Below are 20982 nucleotides of genomic sequence, written 5' to 3'. Positions count from 1 at the left end.
GATCTCGGTCGGCCTTGTCTTTAACGTCGTGTAATTCGTCCGAACTGCTAAGGGAGCTTGGGACGGCTAGCTTGGCTTCGCCTCTCGGGCCTGGTTTCTTCTGTCGCTTGGGTTGGAGGGCTCTCCTTCCCTTTTTCTTTTCTCGACCCCACCTTTGGTTTTTGGTTGATTTCTTCCTCTGTTCTCATGAACTTGTCTGCGAGCTTGAGTAAATCGGCCACGGTCGTGGGCTGGCTAGCCACCATGTGCCATTTGAACTCCTAGTGCGTTACCCCTCTCTTGGCCGCTGCGAGTTGTACCACGGGGTCTAATCGTGGTATCTGCAAGCATGCTTCATTGAACCGCTTGATGTAGCCCCGAATGGATTCTCCTTCCCTCTAGACTACCCCGAAAATGCTTTCCTCGGTTCTGGGGCACTGCTTGCTGGTAACGAAGTGTGCGGTGAAGACCTGCACGAACTGGGCCCAGCTTCTTATTGACCCGGGGCTAGGTTCCGGTACCAGGTGCGGGCAACCCCCTGAAGGTGGTGGTGAAGGCCACGCACATGCATGATTCACTGGCCCTAGCGAGGTGCATTTGGGACTGGAAAGCATCAACGTGGTCGTTGGGGTCAAAGGACCCATCATACTTGTCCAAAGGTGGAAGCTTGAAGTCTCTAGGCATGGGGACTGCGAGGAGTTCTGATGCGAGGGGGGAAGGAATTGAGAGAATTGGGGCAGCTTTTACCTCGTCCGAGCTTGTCTCTTCCTTACCTTTGAGCTCAGGCAAGACACGAGTGGCATTTCGGAGACTTCGTCGGCGCCTTCGTTGTTGAGCGGGCCTGGTATTGGCGCTGCTAGCCTCTGTGTTACCGAGCTCGATGGGCTTGGAATGTTGGTCTGCTGCTAGGGCGCTGAACCGGTTCTCCGTGAGTGGAAAATCAGGCTTGGAGCGCCGAGGTGCTGATTTTGTGGGCGAGGTTCCCGACCCACCTGCGAGCTGCGAGGCGGGGGTAATTTTTCTTTCCTTTCGGCCTAGGGATGAGGCCTGGCTATTAGGGGGGTTTTGGAGTTGGGAAGCTTCTCCTTGGTTAAGGCCTCCCTTTGAGGCCTTAACCGGCTTCGGAACAGGGTGCCGAGGTGGAAGCAGTGACTGGTTCAGGGGTAGTTGAGGGAACTACTACTGATAATGGTGTTGAGAGAGGTGGTGTAGTACCTGGTGCTGATGGAATTGTTGCATTTGGGCTTGCATTGCATGCATGCATTGCATTAGGTCGTCCAGCTGGTTCTAGTGGGTCGCTAGTGGGACAGCAGTTGGTTCAGTGAAGGTTTCTTTGATAGGGAGTGGAAGAAGGACGTTCAAGGCAGGAAGGTTCAGGGGCGCCATTGCTTGTGGCGCATTCAAGCTGGGGATCCCATCCACTGAAAGGGGGATGGTGAACTGCTCGATGCACACCACGGGAATTTGGAGTTGTTCCCCGGTGGTGTTCGTTTTTGTGCCACATCCGGCATTGCTGGAAGAAGCCATGGGTGTCGGAGTCTTTTGGAAGAAGAGGAGGTTAAGAGAGTTTTAGAGGGAGGCTTTTAGAAGCATTTAACACAGACGACGCCAATTGATGGTGCGCAATCCGGTCGGTCCTAGCTGTCAATGACCTTGCCTCGGACTGGAGCAATGGGGAGCCTGAAACGGAGAAGATGAGGGAACTCCGGGAGGACCCGGTGAGATTGCTCCGAAGCTCAAGTTAGTATTCTCTCAAAGGCAAGATAAAGACCAGATGGCGCAAAGTTCGCATACCTTGTTATAGGGGGTAGGGGGCCTTTTATAACCACTTCGCGCACTCACTCCGAGGCTTCTGTCAGGTCGGGTATGATTATTTCTGTGCTTCTACTAGTTTGGGTGTCATCCCTTCTGCTGGGACAGAACCGCCACTGCTCCTTGTCGGAGCCGTCTCTGTAACTGGAGATGGTGGTGGTAGGTGGCTGTTTGAAGTGCGGCTGTCAAGTGTCAGATCCTAAGTCAGTCAGGTGCGCCGCCCCTAGATACGAACTTCCTAAGTGTCAGGCATGGTACGATTGTTCAGTTTGGCGTCCTGGAGGCGAAGTGCTGGAGTGGTGAGCGAGGTGAAGTCTTGAGTTCGGAGGTGTGTCCGGAACTGCCATAGGGCAGGCCAGTTCGGGCTATTGCCCTTTGGGTTTGGCTCGGGGCCTAAGGGAGAGTTCGGGCTCCTAGTTGGGAGTTTGGACTGCTGGTAGGGAGTTCAGACCGCTGGTTCCTCCCTTTGGTGCTCGCGCCTTAGGCATGCTGTTGTGCCGAGCTGTTGCCTTTGCCACGTATTGCGTAATTACGAGGTCGGGCCAAATCTTCCTTCATCAACTTACATTCCTCTTCTTTGCCCAACGTTGGTGACAAGGAGATTTGATCTTGGTCTCTGCTACAGTGAAACAAAGATTCTACCAATTGAGCACACCATAAGTAGATTTGTTCATGGGTCGAGTTCAAGCCGGGCTTTTACTCTTTATAAATATGATCTTGTTAGGTTCAAGCTCGAGCCCGGCCTGACCAATGGGCCTACAACATAGGCCCGAGCCCAGCCCTAATAAAAATCCCAAAGCCTGGGTCCGATCATGAAGTCCGACCTAACAGAAGAAAGAACTCACTATCGGTGACTGTGTTCGCCAATGCTGAGTTCGCATTTGAGAGAGAGAGAGAGAGAGAGAGAGAGAGAGAGAGAGAGAGAGATTAGGAACTTAGGATATTTAGGGTTTTTTATTTAACCTAAAAGTCAGGTCGGGAAGGGCTTTTTTAACAAATTCCGAGCCCGATGACAACAAATTCTAAGCCCGACTCGTAAAATAGTTAGGCTCAGGCTTTTTAGGCCAGAGGTCAAGCCTGCGAATTCAAATATGTGTTCAAGCGCGTCTGGGGGCTGGGAAGGGCCGGGCTACCCGGCCCATCAACAGGTCTAACCATAAGGTGTTGCCCGCCAAAAGGTACATGTCTCACATTGCTTGCTTTTTACCAAAAGAGGAAAAACTATCCGGAGTGATCTGACATGACTAAGGAATGGTCCAAGCAGGACAAAATAGGGATCGAGGAAAAAGAAAAAAATCGGTCAAAATGCAACTGCTGATCGGCAAATCAAGTGAAACGGCTGAAGCCTCTCCTTTCTTTGGTTAGGTAGGAACGTCTTTGATCTACCTGAGATTCAAGGTTCCGAGCCCGATTCAATTGAACAAAAAGGCTAGGCTTCTGTCTCTGATAATCTTTTCTTCGGCCAATAACGGCCGGTGAAGGTTTCTGTAATCTTCGATTCCTGCGTTGTTTTTGATTGTAGATTAAAATCATGACTTATACATCTCACCTACTGAGCCAATCCAAGAAGGTACTGACATCCTTCAATTCATTTATTTCTTCTTATTTATTGTGATTTATTGCGTATTCATTTTTTTTTTAAATTATTGAGATATTACTTTTCTGATAACTTTGAGCTCGAACTGTGTAATTCAATTCATTTATTGTTTCTTATTTATTGTGATTTCTTGCATGTTATTTTTTTTTTATTATTATTGATGTAGAGATATTACTTCTCTGATAACTTGAGCTTGAACTGTGTAATTCAATAGGAATGCTTTCACCCAGAAACCATTTGAGTTATGAGCCGTACTATGATACTCTGTTCATGCCGTGTCTAATCCAGAGTACGAGTAGTGCCGGAACCCGATTCCCGACACAGAAGGATCCTTTGTTTACAACATTCATTGCCAGTTTACGCTCTGGGACCATGAAGAATTTGGTAGTTGTATTACTAGCCTCCAAGTAGTGCCGGAATAATGTGTTTTCAACTTTACCTGATTGATTTGATAATTTCCACCGCGGATGCATTTTTAGGTTAGGACTTAGGAGCACTGATGCACTTAGCTACTTACTAACTCGGAGTAGTCAAGCACTGAGCAGCACTTCTGAAAGGGGATAACAAAAAAGTTAACCGGGTACATCTAACCATCTGAAACATTCTTTTTCCCCCTGATTTTTGAACTTATTATTATCACCAACATCAAGTTTTAGCTCGATGTCGGATGTTAAAGGTTGCTTTATCAGTTTGTCCCAAGCTATGCCATTATGCAAGGAATGGGGTAGGAGTTACCATATAGTATAATTTATACAGTTACCTTTTTTTTTTCCTCAAACAACAATAAATGAAAGTTTATCGATAATCAGAATATCATTTATGTAGTATTGGAATATAGGAACTCATTCTTGATGGTCTTTTCCAGCATTGTATCCATTGTCCATATTCTAACATCGTGAATGTTGCCTACCAACGACTTTTGATTGATTAAAATTGCCTACTGACTGAATAAAACATAGAGAGAGAGAGAAAAAGATACACAAGTTGTTATCATTTCCAAAGCCCTGGCTCATAGAGGGAGATGCACAATATTTTACAGGTTGGATTATGGATTGGGGCTGATTTAGTTGAACTGGAGAATAGAGTTGTCAAAATCTTTCGATTTATTATACAATCTATGAGTTGAATAGTGAATCCCAAGGATTTCAATTTGAATCTTAACTTTGAGTTCGTTTCTCAGAAAACTTTTACTATTATTGATTGAATCTTAAATATATACAACTAATGTGCTTTAAATCACTTTAATCGAGGACTGGTTCTCTACTTTGTCATTTCCTTGTTTTTTGTATTTCTTCAAGGACACTTGTTTTAAAATCCTTACTAGTTTTAAGACTTTTTTAGATTATTCGGTACCTGTTTAGAAACCTTAGTGAGTTTACTTTCCATAATATGTAGTTAAAGAGCCATTTTATGTGGGTTAATTGACTTTAAGGTTAAACTTAAATTATATCATCTTAATGCTTCTAGTGCATAAGCAGTAAACTCCATTGTATTAACTATAAAGTACATATATATATTTTATCAGAAACGATAACTTTCATTAGAGATAAATTAACCTGAAATACAGAATTCAACCCTTATTAGAAAAGGTTGATCCAATAAACATCAAACATTACAGCACTTCCCAAAAAAGACTCTTACTTGCAGTCCCTTGTTTTGCTAGGGCGTCAGCAAAACCATTTGCTGATCTCCTCACCCACTTGAATCAAACACCCACCTCCCTTGTTATGCTAAGAATTTCCCTTATCAGCTGTCTATATTGCCAAATTCCCAGCTGCCCTGATTGCATCCACCCAATTACCAACTTGGAGTCTCCCTCTATCTCAATCTGCTGTAGCCCCAACTGTTTGACCAATTTTACACTTTGATGTAGTCCCAAGATTTCCGCTCTTAAGGAATCTCCAACTCCTATTGGACCTGAAAACAAAACCATTATCTTGCCTTCATTATCTCTGAAAACACCTCCTATACCAGATGGGCCTGAATTACCTATAGAGCTTCCATCAAAGTTCAGTTTCACCATTTGTCGTGCCGGTGGGGACCAAACTTCCTGTATCATAGCTTTTGATGTAGTAGTAGATGCCACAATACCCCAACTTTTATAAATGTCTTCAACTGAGAAATCCTTCAAAAGATCACAGGATTTCAACCAATGGATAACTTTAGTAGTTATTCCTTCCACAACCTCTTCCTTGGATCTACATCTACCTTTAAAGGTCCTATTGTTTCTTTCCTCTCACACTGACCACAATACAACAGCTCTAGTGGCTCTCTACATAATCCTTCCACGAACCATTGGTTGCCTATAAAAAGTTGGATCAAAGAGGTTCACCATGCTTGAGGAGGGAGTCCACCCATAGCCAAAGAGAGAAGAGAACCAAGACCAAATAAAGAACACAAAGGGACATGAGATTAGTGAAGCACTAGACTCTTTAAGTTCTGTAATTCCCCTTCCTTCTCGTCACAAAACAAGATGATGTCATCTGCAACTGTAAGTGTGTGACCACCACCTCCTCCCTACCAATCCTCCAACCTCTTATCAAATTGTTAGCATCGGCCCTCGAAATCATGGCTCTCAACACATCAGCTACTAGGGTAAAGAGGAATGTAGACAATGAATCTCCTTGCCTAATACCCCTCTTTGCAGGAAAGAAACCCCTAGCTACACCATTCACCAATATTGAGAAATGACATGAAGAAATGCATCCCTTTACTCAACTGCACCATCTCTCCCCAAACCCTCTCCGTTTGAGAACCTCTAGTAAAAAATCCCAGTCCACCATGTCATATGCCTTTTCAAGATCCAATTTGCAAACCAACCCCTTTTCCTTTCTCCTCCTCTTCACTTTAGCACATTCATTGGCAATAAGTATTTGATCTACAATCTGTCTTCCTTCTACAAAGGCCCCTTGATACGGTGAGATTAGAGACGGGAGGATCTTTTTTAATCTTAGCGCTAGGACCTTAGAGATGATCTTATACATGCTTCCCACCAGGCTTATAGGTTTGAAATCCTTTGGTTGGAGGGCGTCCTTCTTCTTAGGAACCAAGGCAATAAAAGTTGCATTTGCTCCCGAGTTAAATTTGCATCTCTCATAGAACTCTTCAAAAACCTCCAACAAATCCTCTCTAATTATCTCCCAACAATCTTGATAGAAGGCCATCGAAAAACCATCAGGCCTAGGAGCTTTAGCTCGATCCATGGAGAAGATTGCATTTCTCACTTCTTGGGCCTCAAATATTCTTTCCAAATATTCCAATAAGACACTATCTTCCACCCTCCACTCCAAGTCCTCTAAGCTCTCACTAAGTCTCCCTGGGTTGTCATACACAAATTTGAAGTGATTAACCAAAGCTTGAGCTCTATCATCTTCCCTTGTCAGCAATTGCCCATCCCACTCTAATTTTGAAACAGAATTCTTCCTTCTCCTCCCATTTTCCAACGAATGAAAAAACCTTGTATTGATGTCCCCTTCCTTTAGCCATTTGCACCTGGATTTTTGCCACTAACTTATCTCCTCCTTCCTAAGAAGATTTTCCAGTTCCTGTTTCAAATTCCATCTTTCCACCCTACCCTCTTCCCCCAGCCTTCTTTCAGCTTCTAGTCTATCTAGCTCTTGCACTCTTTGACTGATTTCCACTTTCCTTTGATCTAATCTACCAAAACCTCTTTATTCCAAATCTTGAGTCTAGCTTTCAGGAGTTGTAGTTTCTTGTGAAACATATACCCCTTCCATCCGAATTCCACTTGGTCCACTTCCCACCATTCTTTTACCTTAACTAGAAACTCTGGCTGAAGTAACCACATGTTTTCAAACCTAAAAGGGCACGGGCCTCCATTTAGTCTTTCTTGAGACAACTTGATTGGGTAATGATCTGAAATAGGTTTCAGCAATGCTGTAACACCTGAAATCCCCCATTCAGCTTCCCAATCCACTGTAAAGAGGAACCTATCCAAACGACAACAGGTAGGGTTTTCTTGGAAGTTTGACCAGGTAAAATTTGCTTGCTGAAGAGGGAGGTCCCGCAATGCAAAATTCTCCAGAAAAAGATTAAACTTCCTCATGCTAGATGTAATCCTATGACTGGGGTTATTGGACTCATTGAAGAATCTTATTACGTTGAAATCCCCACCCAAACACCAAGGGCCATCCCACAAACCCCTAACAGCTGCTAGTTCTTCCCAGAAACCTTCCCTTTCCCTGTAAGAGGTGGGACCATAGACATTAGTTAGCACCCAAGCCCACCCATCTTCCTTTCTCTTCAATTTTATTGACACTGAGAAGTTCCCAATTAATTATTCTTCACACTCCCAGTCTTCATTTCTCCATAAAGTAATAATTCCCCCTGAAGCTCCCCACGATTGTGCAAAGGCCCAACTCAAATTTCTTGTTGACCAAATGCTCCTCGCCCATTTCTTGTCCACCTCAGACAATTTTGATTCTTGTATTAAGACCACATCTGGCTTTTCTCTTCTCATGAAGTCTTTGATCACTCGCCTTTTCTTTGAACTCCCCAAACCTCTTACATTCCAGCTTATTAACTTCATGGACAAACAATTCAGGTAGCCCCAACCAAACCACCCTCTTTACTCCTTTTTTCTATCCTTCCTACCCCCACTCGCTTTATCATAAACCACCCCACTCTTCAACCTCTCCACCTCACTCAGCTTTTTCTTCCTCTTCTTAGAAAGCTCTCCTACCTTCTTACTAGACTCTTCCACCTTCTCGATTCCTTCTAGTTTCTTACCTGACCCTTTCTTCTTTTTCCGTTGTCCTTTCGATTTTCCACTGTATCCACTTTTCTCCATTGTATTGGGAAATTGAATAATCTCCCTCTCAACCCTACCCTCTTTCACATTCATCTCCTCTTCCATTCTGATTCTAAATAGTTCCAAGATCAACTCCCAAATTTTGTCCCCTAGTTCTCTCTCTTCTGCTTCTGAATTTATCTCCCCACTACCTCTGTCACTTGTCCCGTATCAAACGAATTGGCAGACTTTAAAGTTGGGCTGGAATCACCTGTAGGTCAGACACACACAGGACTTGGGGAAACAGAGTTAGTAACCAAAAACTAAACCTGAAAACAATCCAAACCTTGGGAGGAAGAAGACGCAATATGAGTTGCTGGAATAGCCTGAACCCCTTTTGTTTTGCTTTCGCTGGGAATAGGGCCCTCGAAATCAAGATCTGGTCTTTATAAAGGATTGAATCTCCTTTTCTCCCTGTTTCAGTTTTCTCCTCACCCGAGCCTGTTTTCTTTCTTTCCAACTCTTTTCTAGGCCAAACCTGGAAGTGTACAAGCCTCTTCTTTGAACAGTAACTTTAATCCTGGGTCATCTTCCTCCCCAAACCTTGAACGACATTTACTCTGTATACTACCATAGCTGGCTTCTTCAACACACAACTCCTCTTTCAGAGACTCATCATCTACACTTACCCAGTCTGAAGCAGAATCCTCCTCTTCTAACCTCGTGCGATTATATCTCGGATTAGGTTTATCTGGGCTAGTGGAGTAAGAGATCAGTCTTGGCTGCCACGCTAAAATCGGACCAGACAAACATTTTTCTTTCGAGCCAGTTGCAGACCAATCTGAAGAGGACGAAGATATACCACAGCGAATGTCCATGGTCTTTTGAACCTTGTTCCACCTCACGTGCCCATTTAAGTGGTCACCTGTTTTATCTATGGGCTTACTTACTGTTGGTCTTATTTCCAGGCCCATCCACTTGAAGTTTAAGACTGGGCCCACCAGTACCCCTCACTTCTACCGTCGGCCCATCCTTATAATTTTGAACCTGACCCAAGTCTTTTTAAGAATTTAGTATTGGTTCCCTGACTGCAGGCCTGGGCCATATCAAATGACAATCCACCTGGTTGCTGTTCCAATCTACCTCCACTTGTCCCAACCTTTGGACACTTGTTCAATTTCAAAAAGTCTTCTGACAGACTTTCTCCACCTTTGGACGTTACTACCTGAGCAAAAGTCCTAGTCCGATCCTCTGATTTGCCAATTAAAGTGGAAGACTGGGGTACTCCACCATCTAGCTTCTGTAGAAGTTGCAATCCAAACCCTGAGTTCTACATCATCTGAAGTTAAATCCAAAGACCTTGGGATAAGCTCTGGCTTTGCTCCAGCTACATTAATCTGCACGGCTCTCAGGTTGGAAGCATCGAAGGAAACCATCTCGCCTCCACATAGCTTTGCAACTTTCCTGAATACCTCCATCTTCCATAGATGGGAAGGCAACCCAATAATTTTCAGATTGACAAGTTCTGTGGGTTCTACCACCTGTACATTGGATAAAGGCTTCCATTTCTCCAACACCACTACATCTTGCACTGTTGCAGCCGAAACAGTAGCAAAATCCAGAGGAATCCCCTGAAAATACACTACAGCCTTGTGGTCGTCAAAGGGAGAAATCTGCAACACCTCTGTAGTCTTCAAAATCTGTTGGACTTCTTCACCTAGTCTTCAAAATATGTACTATAAAGTACATATATGGTACATATTTAGGTTTTAGCACACATGTTCTTAATTTTTTATAGATTTCCAAAATACACAAACGATCTTACAGTTTATGATAAAATTCACGATTTGATTTGGCTAGATTCAATTTTCCTTATGATTTATAATTATGATGTGATTATAATTTTTTGTATGAAAGTAATAAAATTATAATTTTTTTATCCTTAACCATCAAAGTGCATTATCAAAATATTTTGAAAGAATGTAATACAATAAGTATGCCCAGCACCCATTTGACTGCAAGAGATTTTTTTTTTCCAAGTTGTGTGAGCTAGTACTTACATCTTTTAATCAGTAACAATTACAGTGCTTTGTTAAAATTTTTAGAAACAATGTAGTGCAGTAAGCCAGTAAGTATGCCCAGCACCCCTTTTAGTTGCTGATCGGCCATGCTTGGTTGGGCTGGGCTTAGCACCTATAATAAGGGTTATATCCCAGGGTCGAGCATGCTCTGACCTGAATTGGGCTTTGGGCCTATGACTTTAAATACATTATGTTTAGTATATATAATATTTTTAATCCAAGCTAGAAATGATCACCCATAAGCTAGCCCCATTTTTACATAATTACAGAACTCCTTGGAGTATCAAGCCTCAATACAAATGACTTCTTGTTGCTCCCTGTTTTGCCAGTCCATCAGCCAAAAAGTTGGCTGGCCTTGGAGTCCACCTATGAACAAATTGTAGCTGTTCAACAAACTTGTTGTTTTTCCTCATAATATGCCTATTTTTTCACAAACCTACTCTATTTCTTCAACCAACTTGTACTTACATAATTACATTTTGTTACATTTATTGATCAAAATACATTTTTGTTACATTTAATTTTATAAAACATTAATACATTACACTCGTTGATGTAATGTATATTCAAATGTAGTTTACAAGGAACCCGACTTTCTTAGTTTGACAGCTTTAATTTCAAATTTTATATTCAAATGTTCTTCTTGTTTCATTTCCCAATGTTTTCAAAATTTGAGCTTTGACTTCCTAAAATGTAAATTGATAAAATTGGTATTCACATAGTTACATCCATCATACAATTTTTTGTGCATGTTTTAAGCTTTACCAATTTCGAAAACATTGTATAAAAGAGCATGTATTTGCTCATTGCTTGTCCGGTGGGAATATAGGTACGATAAGCTGGTAATTTTAGGAATGACTTGGATTTCCCCTTTGATGGTCCATTTAGAAGGAGAGAAATGGCTGCATTTTGAGGACTTCCAGTATATTAGATTTGTTTAAGGGACCATTGGTCGAGGTTCCTCTTGGACCTCTTTTATAATATACTAATAAGCAGTCCTTTTAATAATTTTTAAGGATTGTCCCTATTTTTTTTTACCATATTTCCTTTTTCTGGCCATTAATATTTGGCATTTGGTCCACTTTTTTGCATTCAGAAAATTTTCTAGTATGTTTCTTTAACTACTTAATTCATCCTTATTAGTTCTTGGTATATCTTTGCCATTCTTCTTATTTTTAACTCTGCTCTGTATTATTACATTTGGAATTTGACTTTATATGCTTTATGTGTTTTACAGTTGAGGATTGCTCCAAATATACTCCAAACTGACTCTACCATTCTGGTCCGTTGGTTCTCAAAAGCTGCTTGCCCCTCCATCAATAAAGGAGATGGTAAGTAGTTGGTTTAGTTTTAATGAGGTCTAATATTTATTTATCAACCTAGCAAAGGAAGCAAGCCTCATGATGGACATTAAGTGTTGCATACTATTTTCTTTGTCCGTTGGTATCAATTTTCACATGCTAGTTGATAGATTTATACCATCCATGTGCACTTAAAAAATGAAAGATTATTCTGAAACTATCTATACTTGATTATTGGATAAGTAATTATCTTGTCTTACATTTGAAGTTTCTATGATCAGGGTATGACACATAATTCTAAGGGTTCCATTTTCTATCCTTTGATTAAATGATCTAAGGGCTAACACTCAGATTTCATCTACTTTTCTCTGCATCCATTGAGTGCATGATGTTGGTGCACATTACATATGCTTGTCCTTATGGTTTTTCATAGGCCTGATCATGTTGTATTCATGTTTTCACATGTATATTTTTCGATCAAAGATGTCAGTGTATGTCTGACTGCATGCATCACCATGTGAGTGTATGAACATGTATCGTGGAGAGTTGTGGGCCCAAATATATATATATTAAGATGTCAGTGTATGTCTGACTGCATGCATCACCATGTGAGTGTATGAACATGTATCGTGGAGAGTTGTGGGCCCAAATATATATATACATATACTGGGAAGACCATACATGTTGGGGTCCAAGTGTATGTGTGAAACTGGAGGATGCAACTGCTTCTGTTTATTTCTTCCTCAATGTGTTGGATATCTAGATATATGCACGTGCTATGTGCACAAGTTGATCTTGTATTGTGCTAGGATGAAGTTCATACCTACCTATATATCTGTTTCTTTTATTGACAATTAATTGGAATTTATTATATCTACCTATCTTTGTTTTAATTTTCAGTAATCTATATTTCTTTTTGTTGGGGCAATTTGTCTATCCATCTCTCTCTCTATGTATGTATATATCATATTTAAACTTGCACAAGGGCTAAACTTTGTATATTTCCAAGTCTTTAGTTTCCATGTGGTTGTTTTTCCTGGATAAAAAATCCTCACTATCAGCCACCTTATCAGCAGAGACATTTCAGTTCTCAACAAGGTTTAAAATGTCGATGTTGATGGAAATGTCGCTTACCAAAATATAGGACATATGTTGGAAATGTCGAGGGGAAATATTGTAAAAATTAGAGGCATTGTGGAAATATGCAATGATACTTTGTAAAATGATAAAATAAGCATTAATACATATTTCTAGACTACTATCTTATTCCCTACCATTATATAAAACTAAGAAACTAAGATCAATAACAAATTAGTAAATGACAACTGATTTATTATGCATTTTGATGTTTTTACAAGGTTATCCGATATTTTCTTTTCTTATTTTTTATTCTGATTTATTATAAATTCGAATATATTTATTTCACACTAGTAAATAGAAATACATTTGTTCTTATTTTTTAAATATTAAAGTTATAATACATTATTTTTTTCATAAATTTAATAAACTGATTCTCCTTTTTGTAGTATTAAGATTATGATAAATTCTGATTTCTTATAAAACTTAATGAATTTATTATGATTTTTAATACTAAATTTATAATAAATTATGGCATAGTATAAAATTTAATAAATTTATTCTCATTTTTTATATTAAATTTAGAATATGATTTATTATAAAATTTAATAAACTTTTTCCGATTTTAATAAATATTTAAAAAATACTAACTAGTTAATATTTTATTACTTGAAAAATATTTTATGTTTTATATTATAAAGTAATTAATTTATTCTTTTGTTTTTATTTTTTGTTAATTTTTTTATAAATATTTTATTTGAAATATTAAATAGAAATTATTAATGGAATAATTTATATTAATATACTGTATTATACTAATATAATATACTAATGTATTATATTATTAATGTACATTAGTTGACATCTTGTCGACATAATAGGAAAAACTGTCTTTTTTTTTGGTTATTTGGACTGATTTGGTCGACATTTCTAAAATATAGGAAATGTTGACCGGAATAATGTAATTTTTATATTACCATCCATTTTCATGTCACTGAGCCTCGACATCGACATATGTCGAGCGACATTAGCGAAATTTCGCGACATTTGAAACCGTGGTTCTCAATAGGTCCGTCTTTCGTAAAGAGGTAATGGAATTCATGGTTCACTTACTTCAGCTTTCTGTGGATGCTCATACCTTCCTTATGAATTTGACTTTAGTGATGCAAGATTTTAACACTTGTAAATGAGTTCAAGACTTCCTCAATGTGTCAGTGGATGCTTGCAGCTTCGTGTGGTCTCTCTTGGCCTGTTATTGGGAGGCTATTTTGGGTATATTGTGCAGTATACTGTAAAGCCTTTTGGGAATACTTTATAAACCTTCTTTCTGGTCCTGGGAAAAATCAGGTGAGCTCTTAGTCCAGTCATTCTATAGCAACCTATCCCTCATGCTGGAAAACATTTTCCCTTGTGCCAGAATAAGGTGCTCCCACATTCCATCAAAAATAGCCTTCCTTGTTTTGGAGTCCTTGAGCAGCAGCTCATGGAAGATGCTTAACTAAAGACAAGTTATTCAGAAAAGGGTTGCGCCCCTGTCAAATGCTTTATGCTCCTTATTCCAAGAGGTCCTAGAGTCCCCAAATTATCTCTTCATCCACTGTAAAAATTCATATTTTTCCTGCTTTCACTTTCATTTTTGCTTTCTAGAATTAGTGATTCACCTTCTGCAAGGTTGGGCAACTAAAGGACTAAACAGGTGGGGTAACTATTATGGAATACTTTTCCGGTTGCTATCATCTGGTTAATTTGGAAGGAAAGAAATCATTGTTTTCTTTGGCAACAAATTCTGACATGGAGGAAATTCAAAGTTATCTTATAGTCCTGCTTTGTTCCTGGATGGGTGTATAAAGAATATTTCAGGGTGTCCAACTAAGTTCTTCTTTGCAAGCTGGACCTTTTTTTTTTTGAGTTTTCTTTTTTGCGTATTCTCAATTTACAGGTTCTTATTGTACGTGGGTTGATGTGCTTTCTTTTGCATAGTTTAATCAATAAAATACTTTACCTTCTTCAAAAAAAAAAACTCATGAAGTCATAATTAATACAATTTTTTTTTTTGTATTAGTTGGATAAACATGGTAAAATCTTGGTTTTCGTGCATGAATGAACTTTTTAACTTAAAATATTTATAACACATTTAAAATATTTTGATCATATATGTAGAGTAAGAAACTGGATGGAGAAACTGTTGGATTTTCTCAGTTAAACAAGTGGACAGAAAATGGATCATTATCTCACCTAATAAACAATGCCCACACAGGTTTTAAATCTCATTTGGAACCAAGCTCAAAATTGAAGCCAAATATCAGGCTATAAAGGTTTCTTCTAAATTTCAATCTTTACTGATTTTGTTAATTTAGATCTGGTCAAAATTCCTAAATAGCTCAAAGTTGGTTATCTCAAATAACCTTGAGACAACCAGATTTTCTCAGTGGAGTGGTGACCCTAAACTTCGATGGAAGTGCTTTGGGAAATCCTGGCTTAGCTGGAATTGGAGGCATAATAAGGGACGAAAGGGGTAACATATGCTGGACCTTCAGTGGTCCAATCGGACTGGCTGACTCCACAAAGGCTGAAGTGATGGCAGCTCTCACAGGAATCAGAATAATAAAAAATTTGGGAATCCAGAACTTAATCATTGCAGGTGACTCAGCAAATACCATAAAATGGTTAAGGGATAAGGGGGACCTTGGAGACTGAACCACTACTTGGCAGAGACTTGGGACTCCTTGGACTGTTTAAATGCAAAATTAGCTTGGATTCCTAGGGAACTAAATCATATAGCTGATGGCTTAGCAAAATGTGGTGTGTCTTTGGATCATTTTTATAGTGACAAGCTTCCTCTGTAATCTTTTGGGGTTCTTCCCCTGTTTTGTACATCTTCTCATATACCCTTTATTCCTTCAATGAAATCTGGTTAAATTTCTCTAAAAAAAAATCCTAAAACACTCAAAAATTCTTCAAGAACATTTGACCTTGATTATAAGTGGTTGCAAGGAAGAGGGGAACACCTCAAATAATTTCTGAGAGTTAATCCTTTATGTTCAAAAGAAGTATTAACTTTAGGAGATATTAAATTGTGAAAGCACTTAATAGTTGCAAAGCCAAAAAAGAAAAAAAAAAACTTAAAAAAACAAATTGCATAACTAAGTTCTCAACTAATAAAATGTTAATAAATATAAATTTGTACTTATTATTGTGTTTGTTTTGATTAGAGAAGTGGTTTGCTTATGCTCCACAGTGTAGTTTTCCAAGTGGATAGGCTTTTTGCTGTCTGTCATTATCTGGTTTTGGGGTGTTGGTGTTTCTTGTTTCTATTGTTTAGTCTGTTTTAAGTAGTTTTTCTCTATCTTTCCAGATATTATTAGGAGTTGTCAACATGGTTCTTTGCCTGGAAAGAAGGATGAGACTTTCTACTCTTCCATTGGTGGCATTCCAAGTACAATCAACAGGTTAAACTACAGCTGTGTAACAGAGTGTCCTGACTTCTCCATGGTGATTACAAGCCTCTTGAACTCTCTTTGTTCTTATGCTTTCATCTATTTTACTGATCTCTACTTCATCACTCATTGCTGATTTTCTGAACTAATCTCTATTTTTATAGCTCCCAAGTGTGAAATGTTTTTTATCAGAGTTCTAAGTATCATATGTGTTCTTGTTTAGTCATGTGCTGTAGGGGGATTTAAGGGAACAATTTCAGGAACAATGAGAATGGGCGTTGCTGTGGCAGGATCAGTTTTCAACCAAGGCTTCTCAGGGTTTGTTATGGCCTAATTCTTGCATTTTATTCATATTTCTCTTGATGTTCAGATGTGTAAATGCTTGGTTACTTTATTCCTTTTCAGTCCACAAGCATGCCAGCAAAGAGGTTTTTCAGCAGGTTCAGGTGGGCTATCCTAGCATGGTTCACATTATCTATACTACGTGATTTGAATTCTTTAACCCTTTTTGGCTTTGAAAGTTCAGTATATTTATCTATTGTATTAATGAAAACATCCTAGAGAGTTTTCTTCTTATGTTTAGATATATATTTTTTATTAGAGTCTGTGTCTTAATTGCTATCACAAGCATCATTTTTTCCCTTTGTTTTTTTTGTTTTTTTTTTTTGTTTTTTTTTGTTTTTTTTCTCTTTGATTGGTAAGAGATGGTTTATTGAAAGGAATAAAGAATGAATTATATATACAATGATGCCAGGTAAATTCTTCTAGGTTGGCTTCTGCCACGTCACCCTAACTTCCTTTTAAGTTTTAACTACATGGCTCCTTTTACATTACATGTTCCACAGCAGCCCCCAAAATAAATGTCCCCGGTTGACCCCTTGTTTTGCAATTTCATCTGCCAAATTATTGGCTTATCTGATGATTGATAACTGTATCCCTATCCATCACTCTGATAATCTGATTTTATCACCCTATGATGTTTCTGTACAACCATGGGACCAGACCGTCATTTTTAAGCCAGCTCACCACCACTTCTGAATCTCCTTCCACTGCTAATTTTCTATAGTTGAGAGACCTTACCAGCCTCAAACTGCGTGGTACTTAAGTTTATTATGCCCTTGCTTTTCCTTGGCCTGTAGGGCCTGATTACCTGAATGCAAGGCCGTGATTGACCTGTTGGCCTCTATAGATCCCTCGTATGCCATATGAGCTTTAGATTTCCCCTGATACAACCATCAAAATATAGTTTTATTGTATTCATATTAGGGAGCCTCCATTGTGAAGGGACTATTTATCTGGCTGTTGAGCCTGTTGCCTAATACCATCCAATTGTGATGTCATCAAAAGATAATAACCAAAAAGCTTCACCGTTTTAACACAACGAGTCACTTTCAGTGTGATACTCTCAATGGTTTGCACTTCTAGAATCTAGACTGAGCCTTGCCATTCAAGAGTCTGTCCTTTCTCATTTCCTACATAGTCCATAATACTGCACTCCTCGTGCATCCCCAGATGATCTTCCCTCTTTTCCATGGTAGATTCAAATAAGTAGAATAGAAAGCCAAGAAATTATGTTGAAGTCCACCTACACCCGAAAAGAGCAAAGAACCATTCCCAAATTTCAATAGCAAAGGGAAGGAGATTAACAAGTGGAAAGTAGCTTCTCTGTTTACAAGGAGACAAATTTTTGAAGATAGACACCTGTCTGGTCTTTTCCTCTGAAGACTTTTCGAGCTATTACTTTTCACTTTTTTAGGTGATGCACTTCCTAACAAAGAGTCTTCTTCCATCTTCATCTTCAACTGTCATCCATCCCATTTGTAAGATTTTTGCAAATAAATATTAACTTACCATGAAATTCAGTTGTTCACAATAACGTGCACATGCTAGGGTATAACCAGTGGCCTAAGTACTACCCAATTTGTAGGAAAAAGGAATAGCAAAACCAGAAGAAACATTTTTTTTTCTGAGAAAAGGTAACTTGTATTCAAAACCTCAAAAAGGGAAGGGATGTACATGAGAAGATGTACAATAAAGGGCCATGGATACACAAAAAAGAACATGACCCCAATCTAAAAAATTGGCATTGTATTTTTCTTTGCATTCTTGTTTTTTTATTTTAATAAAATTTTCTTTTTATTATCAAAAACAATGGCAATACACTATACACAAAAAAGAACATGTGCTCAATCTAAAAAATTGGCATTGTATTTTTCTTTGCGTTCTTGTTTTTTTCTTTTAATAAAATTTTCTTTTTAGTATAAAAAACGATGGCAATACACTATACAAATCCCTTCCCAACCCAGATTTAGCTAAGCTATCAGCAATCTGATTCAACTCCCTAGGGATCCATTTGAAAGTGCAGAACCAGATGAAACAATTGATGACTATTTGTCTGCTAGATATAAACATTCCAACCTTCTGCATATGTCTTAGGATATCTCAAGATAGTTTGGATCTGTTCTGTGCACACTAGTTAGTGATGGCCAGCTGTCCATCCTATGTGTTATGGTTTTGGCCTGTGCACAGGTCAAGTGGAGCTCTGGTGGCTTTAAGCCCTCCATACAGGAGTCCAGATGAAGCAGCTGTCTATTGCTGATTGGTGCATTCAGCAGATCTCATCTCTATATCTATTAAATTCTGAGTATATCCATGCTTTAGATTTTCTGGAGCATCTGTATGCATCCATCATATGCTTCTTAAAACTGATTTGCCAAAATACATGTTTACCTTTCCTTACGATGTTGATTTTTAGTGTTTAGTTGTTTTTCCCACAGTGCACTGAGTTTATAACCCATATTACTAATTTTTGTATGAATGTGGTTGCAGAGCTTCCTCCACACCAAGAGATTGGAATGCCTTCTCTCTCTCCTACAATGACAGAGGTATGCACAGGTTAAATTTTGTTATGATGTGGGCATTGAGACTGAAAAAGGATCCTGTATTGTCATTACAAAGTAATTGTCTTATGATAGGGTAACATTGCACGATGGCTGAAGAAAGAAGGTGACAAGGCTTCTCCTGGTGAAGTACTCTGTGAAGTTGAAACTGTAGGCTTCCTTCTGCTGGTCTTTTGTCCAAGTTTGTAAAATATGTAATTTATGCATTTGACTCTGATATTGATCTGACTTTTACATCTTTTGCCAAGGACAAAGCAACTGTGGAGATGGAATGCATGGAGGAGGGCTATATTGCTAAGATAATACATGGTGATGGCTCAAAAGAGATAAGAGTTGGTGAGGTATTTGTTTTAAATGCTATAAGGACAAAGATGCTAGCAACTGTTGTTTCTCTTTTAAGTGCAAAGGTGGAGCAGTGTAGCTAGCTCCACGTCTAATTTTTACAACACAGAGAGAGTACACACTAATGTAAATATATTGTTGTCATCATCATCATCGTTGTCGTCATTGTCATCTGTTGAGCAAGAGCAAGAGCAAGTGAGAGACAAGAGGAGAGAAGAGAGGGAGAGAGGAGAGGAGAGCCGAGAGGACTGAAAGCCCCTTTTGAAGTTAGGGGGCGAAAGAATGATCTATTATTATTTATACTAGTACAGCCGAACAATGTGATCAAAGAGGAAATTACAACAATACCCTTATGGTACTAAACCTGAATACATAAACATAAACAACTGACAACACTCCCCCTCAAGTTGGAGCATAGGTATCAATCATGCCCAACTTGTCACAAAGATCATGATGTTTGGAAAGGTTTAAACCCTTTGTAAAGATGTCTGCAAGTTGGTTCTCAGAAGTGACATAGGGGGTACACACTTCGCCTGTGATAACTCTCTCTGATAAAATGCTTGTCAACTTCGATGTGTTTTGTTCTATCATGTAGCACCGGATTGGCAGCAGTGCTTATACCTGCTTTGTTATCACAAAATAGAGTTATAGGTTTGGTCACTGGGAAACCCAACTCCCCCAACAAATTCTTTATCCACATGCCTTCAGCAACCCCGTGGGCCATAGCACGATATTCAGCTTCAGCACTGTATCTAGCTACCACATTTTGCTTTTTACTTCTCCATGTAACAAGGTTCCCTCCTATAAAGGTGCAGTAGCCACTAGTAGACTTTCTGTCACTTTGGGATCCAGCCCAATCTGCATCTGTATAAACTTCAACTTTCAAATGTCCGTGCTTTTGAAACAACAAACCAGTACCCGGATACTTCTTCAAATATCGGAGGATTCTCTCTGCTGCTTCAAGATGAGAAGACCTAGGAGCATGCATGAATTGACTGAGGACACCAACAGCATATGCAATGTCTGGGTGAGTCATAGAAAGGTATAACAATCTCCCTACAAGCCTCTGAAACTGTTTCACATCCTTAAGTGATTCACCACAGTTGTCACCTAATTTATGGTTGGGGTCGATGGGAGAGTCAACTGGCTTCACCCCCATCTTTCTAGTGTCCTGAAGTAAATCTATGACGTATTTCCTTTGAGAAATGAAGATACCCTTCTTTGATCGGGCAACTTCAATTCCAAGGAAGTATTTGGCAGGTCCTAAATCCTTCACTTCAAACTGAGTTGCAAGGAAAAGTTTCAATTTCTGAATTTCATCCTCCCAATCACCAGTAACAATTATGTCATCCACATAAACAATTAGAGTAGCAATTTTACCTTCTCCTTTTTTCATGAACAGTGTGTGATCTGATTGACATTGTCTGTATCCTTTATGCTGAACTGCCACATGGAATCTACTGAACCAAGCTCTTGGTGATTGTTTTAGCCCGTATAAGGACTTCTTCAACTTGCACACTTTCTGTTCATTGCCTTGGGCTAGAAACCCAGGAGGTTGAATCATGTACACTTCCTCTTCAAGGTCACCATTCAAGAATGCATTCTTGATGTCCAGTTGGTGTAAAACCCAATCCAGATTGGCTGTAAGAGAGAAAAGGACTCTAACGGAATTCATCTTGGCAACGGGGGCAAAAGTTTCAGCATAA

The 20982-nt window shown here is 39.2% G+C and overlaps 1 protein-coding gene across 6 annotated transcripts in view; it reads left to right on the top strand.

Annotated features, from left to right (window-relative positions):
- Nucleotides 1–2842: 2842 nt before the first annotated feature.
- LOC148842283 (dihydrolipoyllysine-residue acetyltransferase component 3 of pyruvate dehydrogenase complex, mitochondrial-like) overlaps nt 2843–20982 on the top strand; it is a 34225-nt gene continuing 16085 nt past the window's right edge. The window contains exons 1-10 of one of the 6 annotated variants that reach the window (XM_088956580.1): nt 3054–3361; nt 3603–3772; nt 3868–3968; nt 11457–11550; nt 15953–16089; nt 16258–16352; nt 16440–16480; nt 18864–18919; nt 19010–19084; nt 19183–19275. In XM_088956580.1, the coding sequence (XP_088812706.1) occupies nt 16087–16089; nt 16258–16352; nt 16440–16480; nt 18864–18919; nt 19010–19084; nt 19183–19275 (363 nt within the window). In that variant the 5' untranslated portion in view covers nt 3054–3361; nt 3603–3772; nt 3868–3968; nt 11457–11550; nt 15953–16086. The other 5 variants (XM_088956577.1, XM_088956575.1, XM_088956574.1 and 2 more) reach the window with 5 other exon arrangements.

Source organism: Nelumbo lutea, chromosome 8 (genome assembly GCF_056320005.1).
Source record: "Nelumbo lutea isolate HS-2025 chromosome 8, American lotus-T2T, whole genome shotgun sequence".
Taxonomy (NCBI): Eukaryota; Viridiplantae; Streptophyta; class Magnoliopsida; order Proteales; family Nelumbonaceae; genus Nelumbo; species Nelumbo lutea.
The sequence above is the reverse complement of the archived record's forward strand: the minus strand, read 5'-3'. Positions and strand labels throughout refer to the sequence as shown.